The sequence below is a fragment of the Uloborus diversus genome, chromosome 3, assembly GCF_026930045.1.
Source record: "Uloborus diversus isolate 005 chromosome 3, Udiv.v.3.1, whole genome shotgun sequence".
Classification (NCBI taxonomy): Eukaryota; Metazoa; Arthropoda; class Arachnida; order Araneae; family Uloboridae; genus Uloborus; species Uloborus diversus.
In genome coordinates this window covers 149,730,785-149,745,595 of record NC_072733.1, presented here as the reverse complement: position 1 = coordinate 149,745,595, position 14,811 = coordinate 149,730,785, and the positions used below count along the sequence as shown (strand labels likewise).

Sequence of the window (14,811 nt, the reverse complement as noted above, 5' to 3'; positions counted from 1 at the left end):
TGAATTTTATACAAAAGCACTTTAACTTTGTTCTTTTTCTAGTAATTCATCTCTTTCTGATGGGTTATTTTTATTTGGACTTGCAAAAGTCGGGTATTAATCGATCGCGCCATTTTTGCGCGCCATTTTCAAAATGGCGCGATTTTAAAAATAGAACAAAAATCAAAACAGATATTTTGAACAAGTCAAAATAAAGTCAAATATACTGATTTAAGATTGCAAATGAGCAATTTTCACACTCATATGAGAAAATGTTTCGTTTTTGCGATCGCGATTTTTGCGTTGTGTTCATTCGCTTGCGATTTATTATTATTATGTAATTGCCAATGATAATTGGGAAGGGGGGGGGGGTCTGTTTGGTTTTTTCACTAAGAAAAATTTCCAGGAAAACAAAAGTTAAGGGAGTGCTTTTTGCTTGATCAATCAGAGGCACTTGTTTTATATTTTATGGTAAAACCCATTTTTAAAGTAAATTTTGAGTTAATCTCATTGTAACTGACCAAATAGTTTCTCACATAACTGATTCTTGCAAGTGTATTATTTGAAAATAATTTTACAATGATAAAATCACAAAAAAATTAGGGCAAAAATAACCAATTTATTTTATTTCATGCCTTCCCCCCCCCCCAGTTAAATATTTTTATATTATTCATTTACACACTAAGATTTTCTGTTTAAAATTTAAGGGACTCATTTTTTCCACCAAAGGACCCCAAATCTATTTTCATTAATGGGTCCCTGGGACCCATGTTACGGATAGTTGAGCGCGAACACTGCATTCTAATTGCAGTGATGTTTTAAGTGGGGTTCCTCAGGGATCAGTTTTAGGGCCTCTTTTGTTTATTATATTCAAGAATGACATCAATGAAAATATTTCTGGAAGCATGAATTGTTTTGCTGACGATGTAAAAGTTATGGGGATTGTCGAAAATGAAGAACAAGTAAAACAGCTGCAAGAGGATTTAGATCATATTACTAAGTGGGCAGATAAATGGGGTATGGCAGTTAATGTAGGGAAATGTCAAGTGCTACACTTAGGTCATGGAAATAAGCGTATGAGATATCTTTAACAGGGTTCAGTCATAAATCAGGCAGAAAAATGTTATGGATCTGGGTATCTTTATAAATCAGGACTTCAAGTTTAGTCAACAGTGCAGTATTGCTAGTAACAAAGCCAACAAAATGCTTGGGTTCATCAATAGATCTATTTCTAACAAATCTAAGAAAGTTCTTCTGCCTTTATATAGGAATTTAGTAAGACCTCATTTGGAGTATGCTGTTCAGTTTTGGTCGCCTTATCTGAAGAAAGATATTTTTGTATTGGAAAGGGTTCAAAGAAAGGTAACTAAATTAGTAAGGGGGCTCTCAGATTTAGATTATGATACCAGACTTAATAGGCTTAACAAGTATAGCCTGGAGCAAAGGAGAGTCAGAGGGGACATGATTCAGTTATTTAAATTTATCAAAATGAAAGATGTAAATGGATTAAATTTTTGCGGGGAAAGCAGGACAAGGGGTCATTGTTTTAAGCTACTTAAATCTCAGGCTAACTTGGAAATCAGGAAAAACTACTACTTTAGCAGGGTCGTGGGCACTTGGAATAGCTTACCGGAAGAGGCGGTAATGAGCAAGGGAGTGGATAGCTTTAAGAGGGCCATCGATCTTCATTGGGGACTAATTAATTGACTAGGACTAGCCTAGCTGGGCCCAGAGCCTGTTGCTGGTCATCACATTTGTATTTGTATGGAAAATGAAAATTAAATAGTTGAAATTTTAGCAATAGATGGCGCTGTAAGCATCATAATTTAATAGCGGTTGTTTATTCTTGCATCAAATTGGTCTTTAATTGTCGTGAGACTGGCACAAAAAATGTTCAATATGCTTTCCCCCGTTTTCTGAAACAAGTTAAAATCGAGAAACAGCATGTTCCACAACTGAAGTTTTTCCGGGCTAACATTTAAAATGTGTTGCGCAATGCGTGCCTTCAGCTCAGCTAAGTTTACAATCGGAGCACTGAACACAACAGCTTTCAGATAGCTCCATAGCCAGAAGTCACACGGGTTAAGATCAGGTGATCTGGACGGTCAGGCTGTATGGAAATGGCGGCTGATAATTCCAGCATTTCCGAAATGGAGCTTCAGCAGCTGCTTCACTGGATTCGCAATGTGCGGAGGTGCATCATCTTGCATAAAAATGACTTCATCCACGCATCCGTGCTGCTGTAGAGCTGGAATGACGTGGTTGCGCAAAAGGCATTCACAGCGCTTACCAATTACGGTACAAGTAACAGGACTGGAGGCACCAGTCTCTTCGAAAAAAATATGTAAATCAAGACAGCTGTCATGCACATTAAATTATGAAGCTTACAGCGCCATTTATTGCTAAAAATTTCAACTATTAATTTTTCATTTGCCATACCTTTTCCCCCTTCTTCGATAATATGCTGTTGAAATCTGAGGTCATTCTGACCAGTGGTTTTATTTTTACAGCGTTTTAAAAATGGAACTTTAATTATAATCATCCTGTATGAATATGTGTATATATATATATATATATATATATATATATATATATATATAATCAACATAATAAAGCTTGAAATTGTGAAGTAAAGAGCAAGATGATGCATTTATTGAACATATAATTTATATTATTCAATCACATTTTTAGTATTGTTTTTTTTTCTCTTTTTTTAGCTTGTTGAAAAATTATCAGCATTCTTTCTTTTTTCTTAGTAAATACAAAGCATAAATATTAAATCAAAAGTCTTGACAATAGAGAATAACTGAGAAAACCAATTTGAAAAATCAGACTTTAACAAAATGATAATTGTACTTACAATGCAAAAATAAAAGGTTGAAGTATGACACTGAAAATATCATTTCATATGCCTGAAAATGTTCATATTTTTTTCTTTCTTGTTTTTATTTATTTTTTATTTTTTTAGCAAGCTCTGAAAATATTCAATGACATGGCCATGGGAGGTATAAAATGTAGTGTTAAATCAAGTTATTAAAAACGCTTCAATGCTTTTTGCAAAAATTATGAAAATAATTTTTTTCTACTTTTAAAATATTACTTAGAATTTTTTTATATATTTTCTGAAATCCTCATACTTTCTGTAGTACTGTAAATTTTCATAAAAATTGGCTGAAAAATAAATGAAATACAAATTATTTTCAATCAACGAACAGAATCGTCATAGTTTGGAAAATACTAAACATTCAAAATTTCAACTGGCTCTAAAATGAAAACTAAACCAGATTGAGAAGAAAAAAATGATGTACTTTTCTACATTAAAGGACTAAACTCACCATGTTGTATCAAAATTTGTGTCGGTGGGTGTCAAAATGCTATTTTTTTGGTTGAATTGACATGGAATGACCCTGCTTTAATAAAATCAATCTCGTCATTACATAAAATAAAGCTTTTGGAAAGCATCTGCTTCCAAAAGCTTATTTTTACTGGAACTAGCCATAATAATTGTTGAAACAAAATTAAAAAGACTTTCGGAGATTCTCTGAGACGCACCAAAAAAACAAATGTTTAGAAATGTTTACACAGACCAAGTTCACTTTGCATTTGCGCAGCAAAAATAGAACCCAAACTAACCATTTCTGTGCAAACACAAAGTGAAACTACGAACGCAAATCAAAGCTTTTCACTATTCTGCACTCAAAGAAGACATCGAGGCGCGCCTCCTTACCCCATCACCCCTTTTTCAAATCGAACCGCTTGTAGCTGCTTAGTTGTGGTTTTCGAGGTCAGTAAAAGTAAAACAAGCAAGTAACGCACCCGGCTAGAGATGAGCATGAGATACAAAGACTCCAGATGATGTTACTTGATAAACACAGAAGACAACTTGCATTCAATGACCGCTCACTCAACAAAGTGTGCAGAAAGGAATTGAGCAGCTGAACTTTAGTCGAACAACGCTCTATGGCCAGAAACACGATAGGAAACAAAATGGCGTTTAGACGAGACTTGCAGAAAATGCGTTTGACGGTCGAAGGGGGATAAAAAGACTGGTTCTGCTCATAGGGTGCAATTGCAGGCAATACAAAAAATTCCCTGATTTCCCGGCAGCATAGCTATTTTTCTTAAACAACAAGGTGGGGGGGGGGGAATATTTAATGCTACTTTTTTAATTAATTTCACTGTTACAGCTAACATTCAGATACTTTTCAAGGATTTAATTATCCAAAAAAAACCGACTCCTCGGCCTGCATTCTGCTGTTCACCCCTTTGAAATAACTAGTGGCAAAAATTTATCTGCACCTCTCCCATTAAGGTGCATATGCGTACAAATTTTTATGTGAATCCTTGTTTGTGTATCCTCATTTTGCTACGTTATTCCTTGCATTCTATTTTACTTTATTCGTGAATTCATAGCTGCTAACTTTGAGATCAAACAAATAAGAGACTAAAAGAAACAAATACAGTACAACCCCGATATCTCGAATCTCTCGGTTACGGGGGAAAAATTCGAGATATCGTGTTATTAAGGTTAAAAAAATTGCACTAATAACTCTCACAATAAGACACACAAACGTTATATACATTTATATATGTACTATGAGACCACTTTGATTTACGATCAATAAAGTAGTCTTCAATATTTCACTAGATTATTGTCGAAAGTGCACAAGATGAGATTTTGAGAAGAACAATAATTTAACTTGGTTTTCTTACCTGAAAATTTAAAAATTCTAATTTTATCTTCAACCAGTAGCTCCCTATATTCAAAAAGTTTTAGACAGCCATTTTGTAGGGAGTTAAAAAAGCAGAAGATTAAAATGAGGAACGCATTTTCCATTTTCGCTTGGAAACTGTCAGACGAAAAATCGAACCCTTTTTCTCAAAGTGGACAACATGATCAAGAGTAATGCACTAGGATTCTAAACTCTGAGGAAAACACAGCACCTCCTCATACCAACACTCCCCTATTATCTTGCCCCAATTACCTATTCACAAAATTTCCAGAAAAGGGATGAAAATCCTCACACGATTGTCCCTGGAACTGGTTTTACTTTACAAAAATTGCCAAAGAAAAACGATAATTGAAACTTATTCTGTGCAGAAATTTCAACATATCAAGGGTTTTGAAAAATAAATTTTGAGATAACTACGGAAAATACCTAGAGGTTTTTATAGAAAATGAAGGAGAAAATTTTTTTTTCGAGACATCAGGAGTTTCAAGATAAGGAGGTTTGAGATATCAAAGTTTGACAGTAGTGGTACCAAATGAGGGCTGTAACAGAATCGGGAAAATTAAAAGTTAAAAATCACAACTCTAGTATCACCCTTTAATTTTTATTGTTTGGGATCTCTTTTCTACTAAATGAAAATAATTAGAGTAATCCTAACCATTAATTTACTTCAATTTAAATGAATTTCAACTGCAGGCAGTTGTAAAAAACATCCCCCGTCCCCAAAAACTAGCATTTAAAAAAAAGAAAAGGGTAAAATTCTGATTAAGGCTCTTAATGGAAAAATACAGAATATGCCAAAGAAATACAAAATTGAACAATTTAAAACTCATTTGCTTAAAATTTAGTGTCTACTAAAAAATTAAACTCAATAATTTAAACTAAAATTAAATTAAAAAAGATTTAAAATAAAAAAATCGACTGAATAAAATTAATAGTTCACAAAGTGGTCGATTAGTGCTGACCTGCAGTCAATATCCCACTAAAAAATAAACAAATTTAATTAAAATCTACTATTGATCTTACTGTTTTATGCATTAAGAAAATTTTACTAACACCCCACTTTATGTTCATCAATTGAAACTTGGTACTATAAAAAGTTAAATGACTCTCAATATTAAAATTTATAAGGTTTTCATTATAAGAGTCGGTAATAATTTAAAACCCTGCGAAATTCACCCGAGATTTAAAACTGCTATGAATAAGTCATGGGGAAAAAAAACGGTGACAGAAAACTATAGTAATTCAAAAGCAAATATTGGTAATTTCTGTATTTAGATAATTCAATACACCCCACAGAACATTTGAGTGGGGGGCGGGAGGAGAAACATTCCCGCGCCAAAATAAAGCGCGCGAAAGTCGAGACGAAGGACGAAGCATGTCTACGAAGATGAAGCCTGTAATCCGTAGTCGTTTTCGTTAAATGAAATGAAATGAAATATTATAAGTATCAGAGTCGAGTAAGAAAAACTATACTATTTTAAAACAAAACCATGAATATTTTGAAGAGGAAACTTCCGACATTTTAAACTCAAACGGTAAAGAAACGGCAGCTCGATAATCAACGAGTATTATTAAGTTTTCCACGGTGAGGTCAACATAGCTGATTCAATTATTGAGAAAATATGTTTGCAGTTTAATGAGCATAATAATAGAACATTTTACATAATAATACTAGAACAAGAATATGAAGCTCGAAATGGACAATTACGTTGTCTAACTCTAAGTGAATGAGGACAAACGAGTTAATTTACAACAATTTAATTAACAACAATTTTTAAGCGATCGGAATTTTCTGCGCAATTTGAACACCAGGAAGGAATAACTAAATCTAAATAATAGCACTCTCTTATTAAATTTAGAGTGACGCAATTCTTGTATTATACTTCGCAGCAAAACTTCTTAGACGAAACAGCTACTTATTTGTTTTATTATCCTATATTTATTATATTATTGAAAGCAAAAGATGTTTACGAGATAATTATTATTTTTGTAGCAAACATAAGCTATTTTTTTACGTGCTTTGAGCATATTAGTCATCTTAACATAGAGCTGAAGTTAAGTTGTTGAAGAAATAGTTTTATGATTTTATGGTAGAAAACCGGCTTGAAGCCATCGATGAAAAATAACACAAAAACAACATAATGACACAAAATATTTAAAAAGAATTCGATGCGAACGCAGTACAACACAAAAACTTGTTAAAACACAAGTGTCATTGCGCAATAATAAATGACACACTTTACCATTTTAAAGAAACAGTAATGTCATACAGATATTAAAATTGCGACAAAATGAAAGAAAAACGACTTTGAAATAAAAATGAATCAAAAGAAATACAACCAATTTAATGTATTAACAAAATGAGTTGTTGCCAATAATTTAGTTGAGTAATTAAAACATAATTTGCTTACCACATTAGCAATATGATGAACCATTTTGACTCTGATGGAATGCAACACAAGTTAGAAAAGGATTGAATGGACGATCGAAAATTATACACCTACGAACAAAGACGACGATAAGATAACTAACCACTTCACTGTACTTTTTTTTAAAGGCCGTACGACGAGAACTTCAGCAATAGAGAAGATAAACAAATAGCAGAATTTGAAAAAAATTACAGTAACGAATAAACACCAGCCCGCAACCGAGCAGGTTCTCATTCTGTGACGTCATCAGTCAAACGTTTGCAAATATTCATTATTCATGCTGCCCTCTAGTGTCCAAAAGTACAAGTATTTAAAGAAGAGCTCCAAGCAATGTTTTATGGGGAGGATCACAACAAGGCCGGAACGGCTCTAGTATTTTTTGCCGTACCATGCGATTTTGACAAGTGCCGCCTCCTGGTCTTAATAATATGTATTTTTTTTCTTAAATCATCGAGCATACTCTTACGTATTTTTACAATTTGAGCTGCAAAGAAAAAAAAACCAAGGAACAAATTTGAACTTGTCATTTTGTCTCTTTTTCTTTTTTTTTTTGTCTCCTTACATCTTGCCAACTTGCCATCATGAAGTTTGCCGGCCCTAAAATCTGCCGACCTAGGCAGGGACACAGGTCACCTACCCTAGGAGCCGGGCCTGGGAGGAGAGGGGGGGGGGGTTGCATTTGATAGAGTTAAGGGAAATTCGAACTCTTGACAACTTATCAGCGGCGTAGCGTACGTTTCTGCCGCCCGGGGCAAAAACTAAATTTGCCGTCCCTCTTACATTCTCACGCTACTCCTCGTATATACCCCACGCTCACAGAAGGAAAAAAAAAAAAAAACGACATTTTTTATATTTTACAGAACGAAAACAGAGTTTTATCATACAAAAAATGTTTTACATTTTTATTAATCTTACATCAAAAGGAAATATGTAATCGAAAAATTCTAATAAATATTTTTCAAAAATTATTGCGTTATGAGAAACAATGTTTTCCCTCAAAAGAAATATTTTGAACAACATGATCTAAAACTGTAGAGTGTTTCTTAAACTTCATATTGAAAAGAAAAAGAAGAAAAAAAAAAAAAGAATATATAAATTACCCGGAAAGGATTTTTTTTTTTAACCTAAAATTTCATCAATGGAAAACCTTCAACAACAAACAGTTTCGATTGTATCAGTCGTTTCTATAAAATATTACATAAAATGTCGTTATATAAAATGACCCCCTGAATCCAAATAAGACAACCGTTTCCCCCTATTCCCCACCCCGTTTTGGAGTTTTGAAGATAATGTCGTTAACCCTTATCATTCTTCTGAGGGACTAGAGAAAATAACAGCTTAAAAAACATTTGTAGCAAGGAAGGATCCTCAGACTCCCCCCTAAAATATTTAAAAAGTCATCGAAACGATCTTTTTTTTTCATAATTTGTTCATACTTTTCGTTGTAAAATCAAGCTATCGGCTTCACTTCTATGTTCGAAAATATGTTCACGTTGAAAGAAAAAAAAAATAAAATTAATAAAAATAAATAATTAAATACCTAAAATAAAATAAATAATAATTTAAGGAAATAATAAATCTTGAAGCATCGTATGTTGCATATGAGTCGCATCGCAGATTTTCAGTCACAAACCTTCCCGAATTATTAATATTTTTTGAAGTTACGATCACACTTGTAATTAAGATAGCCCCAGGTTCGAAGGCGCAGTAAAAAAAAAAAGAAAGAAAGAAAAAGTCGCAAAGGTTTGAGGAAGGGGGGGAAAAAAAAAAGAAAAGTTTTTGGCATCTTGAATTTAAATTATGTGTTTCACAATCACGAGCGTGTGTGTGGGTATGTAGGCGTGTGCGTGTACACGCGCGCTTTTGTGTGCATGTATGTACACACGCCCGCGTGTATGTAGGCGTGTGTATATTAGGGTATGTCATGCGCTAGCGAAAAAAATTTTTTTTTGAATTTTGACTTGCACATCTAGGATCTAATGTATTTGCACATGAGAAATTAATTTCTGGTGTTATTTTTGAAAAATATTAAAGTTTAGCTACCGGGAAATGGCAACGAAAAACGCCCGAAAATGCTCATTTTTACTATTTTGCTTCCGGCGTTTTAGTTAATGGATACAGACATTTATTACCATTTAAACCATTTATTTAATAAGTAAAAGGCATGATAAATGTAAAACAAAACAAATTTTAGATACTTCTAGTAGTAAAATACCAATAATTTACAATAATATGCGTATGTGGACAAGTTTACGAACAACATACTTACATTTATATAGTACTTGAACACAATACTGCACATAACTGTTGACATAGTTTTTTTTTTTCATTAAGTTTCGAACACTTTTAGGAAGTCTTTCTTTGTTTTTAAAGATGGCATTAGTTCTCTGTTACGCAACTGTGTTCGTATAAAACCATCCCTCTTATCCCAACCACACACTGATTCAGCAGCTTCGGTCACTAATTTCACCGCTCTCTCGCAACTTTGGGTATGTAATGGATATGGAGGTAGTTCCAGTGGGGTAACATTCAATGCTGCAAGCTGTGTCAAAGACAAATTTGTTGTAAATATTGGCTCCGTGAGGGTTACTGTGTCCCAGTCAATTAGTTCCGTAAGGTCGCAAGCATTAAGATTTACTGTCTGCGGAACTTCGAAAGACCGTACTGAAGTGCATCCTAAGTCCTTTCCAGCCGTAATTGACATTATTTTGTCAACAGCAAAGGCCCTTTTACTTGTGTCCTCAGAGCAGAGAAGAGCAATCAGTAAATTCTCAGGATGAGCCCACAAGGCCCCGTTTTTTATGAAGTATTCAGAAGCTTCTTTAACCCTTACATCTTGCTTCTGCCAAAGTCTAAACAATTTAATTAGATGTGACGGTCCATACTTTATATCACGTTTGACCTTAATTTCGAAAAACATTGGGAGGTAAACTTGTGCTACCCATGTTGCAAGAAGCTTCAAGATCTCCGTATGTTGAGGTCCAAGATTATGCTTACTCATATAGAGCAGCAAACACCTCATGCCACACGTAAGCCACCTACTGTGGGAGAGCTGGCCACATTTCAGAGCTGCGACTTCTGGTACCAGCTCCCCTTTTTCAATTGCGTGAAGATACTTATATGCTACTTAGCTGTCAGTGCTCATTTGGCTTGCAGCAATTTCATCAATATTAACAAGGGGCTCCAAAAACGGAATAGGCTCAAAGTCTGTTCTTTTCTCAAGAAACTCAACTTGGGAAAAGAGTTTGCCTATAGTATCTATCCAGCCCTTTTCTGAGGAAGTTGGTCCGTCAAGTTTTGCGACTATATGACGCAATGGCAGCTCATTGATGTGAAGCCAGCAGAAAGATCTGAAAAGTCTGCGATCAATTAATTTTTCAACATAATGTAGCATGCCACCTTTCCAGCCAGACATATCATTGGTGGTATCACTCCCAATCAATTGGAGGCCAGTCATACAATCCTATTGCATTTTGCTCAGCCGGTTTTGCCGTTGTTGTTTTTTCTTCTGGTGTATAATGAGTGAGACAGCGACCTCGGGGCTCTTCTGTCACTGTCATGTGATTTTCTTTAATGATGCGCTTTCGAAAGCTACCAGTGTTCTCATCGTGCCTAATAATTAGAGTGTTGTCCCTCCTGCTATCGACAAAAATGCCAGTAATGTTACTTTTTGCGACATTGAAACTCTCCTCTGCTCTTGAGTGCTTCATAACACGCTCTTTGGCACGAAACACTTTTTTACTATCACATATGAGATGTTTTTCATCTTCACCGAGATGGCCTGCCTTCACAAGATCACTCAAAAGACCATTGATGATAGCAGCTGTAGCGGTTGAAGAAACACCGAACCTGACCGAAGCAGCGGCCACATTACTAATATCAAGATAGTTTCGTTTAAGGTAAGTTCCTGATTTTTCTCGCACTGAGTCATTTTCACTACTGCCGATTATTTCTTCATTGGAACAATCAACTTCCATGTCATCTTTCGGATCATCAGCCTCAAACGCAAGAGTTGTAGGGTCAATGATAATAGCCGCCTCTTGCTTTGATTTTGAAGTTGCTTCTCGTTGTCGCTCTAGACGTGATTCGTCGATTGACTTACGTACTCTTTTTTCTAAGCTTAGCCGTCTCTTGTGAATCCAGGCCGGACTCTTGCATTGACGAAACAGGACCTACTTTTTCCCTCTGGGCTTTGATCCAAAGTAGGTCTTTTTGTGGGAGCCTTACTTTTGCATCGCAATTGCAAAGACAGTGAACCTGGGCATTACAAGTTTGCTTACATGGAGCATCTTCTTCACTACAAAGTACAATTTTCATGTGCACAAAGCTATATCGAAAAGTTTATCAAGTTTAAGCTCAAACAGTTCTTTAATAGTTTTCCGAACTTTCTCTCGGGCGATGTCAGAGAAGATGGACCAACTCCGACTGAGTCTTTGTCCTATAGCTTTTGTGCTACAAACTATTGGTTCCTTCAATTCGTTGTTAGAACTTGACCACCGTTCTGCAATCTCAAAAGCAACAAGAGAAAAAATGTTTGCCATTGAAACATTGCGTGGATCTTGATCACTAATGACGATTTCATCTTGCTGCAACTCGAGGCATCTTTGCATACAGTCACGTAAAGTTGGGTGGGAACTCAGTTGGTAGGAAATTTTTCGGATCTCCTAGATATTCACTCAGCTTAGTGTTCAAAGCTCGCCTGGTTTTTTTGGCAACAGAAGATGCCATCATGACTCCAAATAATTATTAAAACGATCTATGAAAATTTCTTGGAATATTGCGTATCTAAACAGTTAAATACGCGTGTGGCACAGATGAGTGGTCAGCTGAGTAGTAGATTCATCAAGGGTAAAAGTAAAAGTTAATGAAATAGTATATTAAAAAGCTTTGTACAGATGTACCACAAAAATTTTCAGAGTATTTCGGTGTCATGGTATTACATGACGACGATAGATTTCTGGAGAATCAAAATGTAAGACCTTCTTCCTCGATGTTTAAAATTGCTAGTGTCTCTTGCGTTCCAGCTTTTTTGTAGAAATAAACCCACCCTTTAAGAAAACAAAAAAGGGAATGCCATTCTGTCTTTTGTCGGAAAGTGCAGCTGGTATAAAAATCTTAGGAATGATGAGAGAAATTTTAGCCCAAACGTGCCCGCTGGTCAAAGGTTATCTTGGGGGAGTTTAAATGAGTAAAAGGGGGTGTCACTTCCCCAGATGCAGGTGGCCATTTCCCCTGAACGACCGGCTCAGCAGTGTCAGTTGACCGGAAGGCGTAATCCGTTTCAGCCGGAATGATCATCGATACCCGCAGCTCTTTTTACAAAGCATTAAGAAACGAAAACATATTTTTTTGTATTTTGTCAAACAAAAGTACGTTCATTAGAGCTGAAAACATGTATTTTAGGTAGCCGAAGCATCTTTTAAATTTTACCAGCAGCTATATTGTGTATTGAGGATGAAAAATGGGATTTTTCGAAAAAAACACCGGAATTTTTTGTAAATTGCGATTTCCCGGTAGCTAAAATTGCTTTAAAAAAAACTTTTTTTTGTACCAAACATCTTAGAATTAGTGAATCCATAGGAAAGTGCGCGTTAGAAGTCGAAAATAAAACTTTTATTTTTATGACATACCCTAGTGTATATACGCGTGTGTGTAGAATATGGACGCAACAGACGGAGCTCGCTAGAGACAGGACTGAATTTAGCTCTATGCCTCCCCTAGGCAGATTTGAAATCTGCCGCCCCCCCCCCTCCAAAAAAAAAAAAAAAGCAAAAACTCAAAAACAAGCAAAAAAGTGTTCCCGAAATTTAAACTGTCAAGCTTATGAAGAAATGATGACGTTTCACATTCAGATTGCCCCGATGGGAGGTCACCAGCAATCTCCTCCCTCCCCCCCCCCAAAAAAAAAAAATTCCTTATTCAGAAAATTTAGAGATTACATTGCAACATATTCTTTTTTTAAATTCTAAAAAATTTTTTTTGACGATACACTGTTAAAACTACAGGTTGCGTTTGGCACCTGTCAGGGGTGAAACGCTTGTTCACCAGCGACACCCGATAGAGAGCCGAAATTGCACCCTTAGCAAGGGTGAAAAACTGACTCCCTTCACTCAACGTGCACCGTAGGTGAAAAGATGGTACCCTAGGTGAGAAAAATGGCACCTTTATTGCTTCCTATAGGGATTCCCCCCCCCCCCCGTGTTGTGTGCGTTTTTGAATACAATTGTGTTTTATTTATTTTGATTTTATATATACGAAGGCATTTGATCACATTTCAACTTTCGAACATAGTTTACAAGTGTTCATGACTTTAATTTGTTTTTTCGTGCACTAACTTTCTTATATTCACACTTGAATTGCTCAGTAATTAATATGTTGTTGACAATTTTTACTATAATCCGTACCGAAAATGAACAGGGAAGGTATTTATCAATCATTTGCCGGAACAACCAGAAATATTAGGTAACATTAGATTAGAATCATAGGAAAATAAAAAGCGTTTCATAAACGTTTAAAATTTTAATCGAGCGTAACTTATCAATACTTATTATAAGATTCAATATTTGAGTATCCTTATGCGTACAAGATAAATACTAATTTAAAAGCCCTTCTTTCCAATGTCAAGTTTTCCGTCAGATTAAAAATAAAAACGAGCAGATAACTACATTAGCTTCATGCAATAACGCTCTGAGAAAGATACGTTAACCAAAACACGATGTGAAACTCATGAGTCAAACGCTAAGTGAGAGATTTCTTTTCACGCAGTTTTTTTTTCCTCCGCCTTTGCTGCTCTGTTCGTTTCCACTACGTAATTTCATTGAGAAGAAATAGACATTGGTATATAGGATGTTTACGTCGATGCATTTTTATTCCGGAATTAGCAATTCAATTATCAGCTGATTTAAACGTTTTTATTTTTAATGTTGTTGTTCAAGATAGTACTGATAGATAGTTTTAGATAACAGTTTTGCAGGATATAAATAACAAGACATTAAATGTTTAATAAGGTAAACGGAACAATAAGAGTTGTCAACATACTTTAAACACTTTAAATATGTTCGAAAGTTCTGAGAGCTACAATATGATCAAATGCCTTTACTTACGCGAGATTTCGAAGATTAATCCACGAAATTTTCAGTTTTGCACTTCATTCAATGTGAAAGTAAATTTCGTTGCAACTTCCTTCGTTCGCCATTCAAACTGGAGTTGTCGTTGGACGATAAGTCAGAGCGCATGCGCAAGGAGTCGCTCTCCTATTGAATGGTCTTTTATCACTTTTGTTGACGTCGTTCACCCACTGAGGAACCAAAAGCACCTTAACGACACTTCCTAGCCTCTGTTTCACCCAGAGGCACCGTTTTTTTCACCCTTGTGTGAAATTCCTTACCCCTGTGGAACTCCTGGTTTTAACAGTGTACTTAACGTTCCTTCTCATTAGATATTATGTACGTATGTATGATATGATTGCAAGCTCGTGTTTTATCATTCGGTAAAATTAGAATTTTCCTCCCGCCCCCCCCCCCCCAAAAAAAAAAATTTAGTTCGATGCTCCTCTGTTTATATTTGGTGGATTTCAGGAAAAAGGAGACATGACACTTGAATTTTGAAAATTAATATTCTGCCACTTGCCACCCTTTCTCTTCAGAAATAAATGAATTTCTTTAATCTTA

At 35.3% G+C, this 14,811-nt stretch overlaps 1 protein-coding gene across 1 annotated transcript in view; it reads right to left on the bottom strand.

The window, feature by feature from the left end:
* LOC129218184 (thioredoxin-2-like) overlaps positions 1-7,375 on the bottom strand; it is a 30,026-nt gene extending 22,651 nt beyond the window's left edge. The window contains exon 1 of the mRNA XM_054852403.1: positions 7,124-7,375. Within this exon, the coding sequence (XP_054708378.1) occupies positions 7,124-7,147 (24 nt within the window). The 5' untranslated portion in view covers positions 7,148-7,375. The remainder of the gene's footprint in view (positions 1-7,123) is intronic.
* Between the last annotated feature and the right edge of the window lie 7,436 nt (positions 7,376-14,811).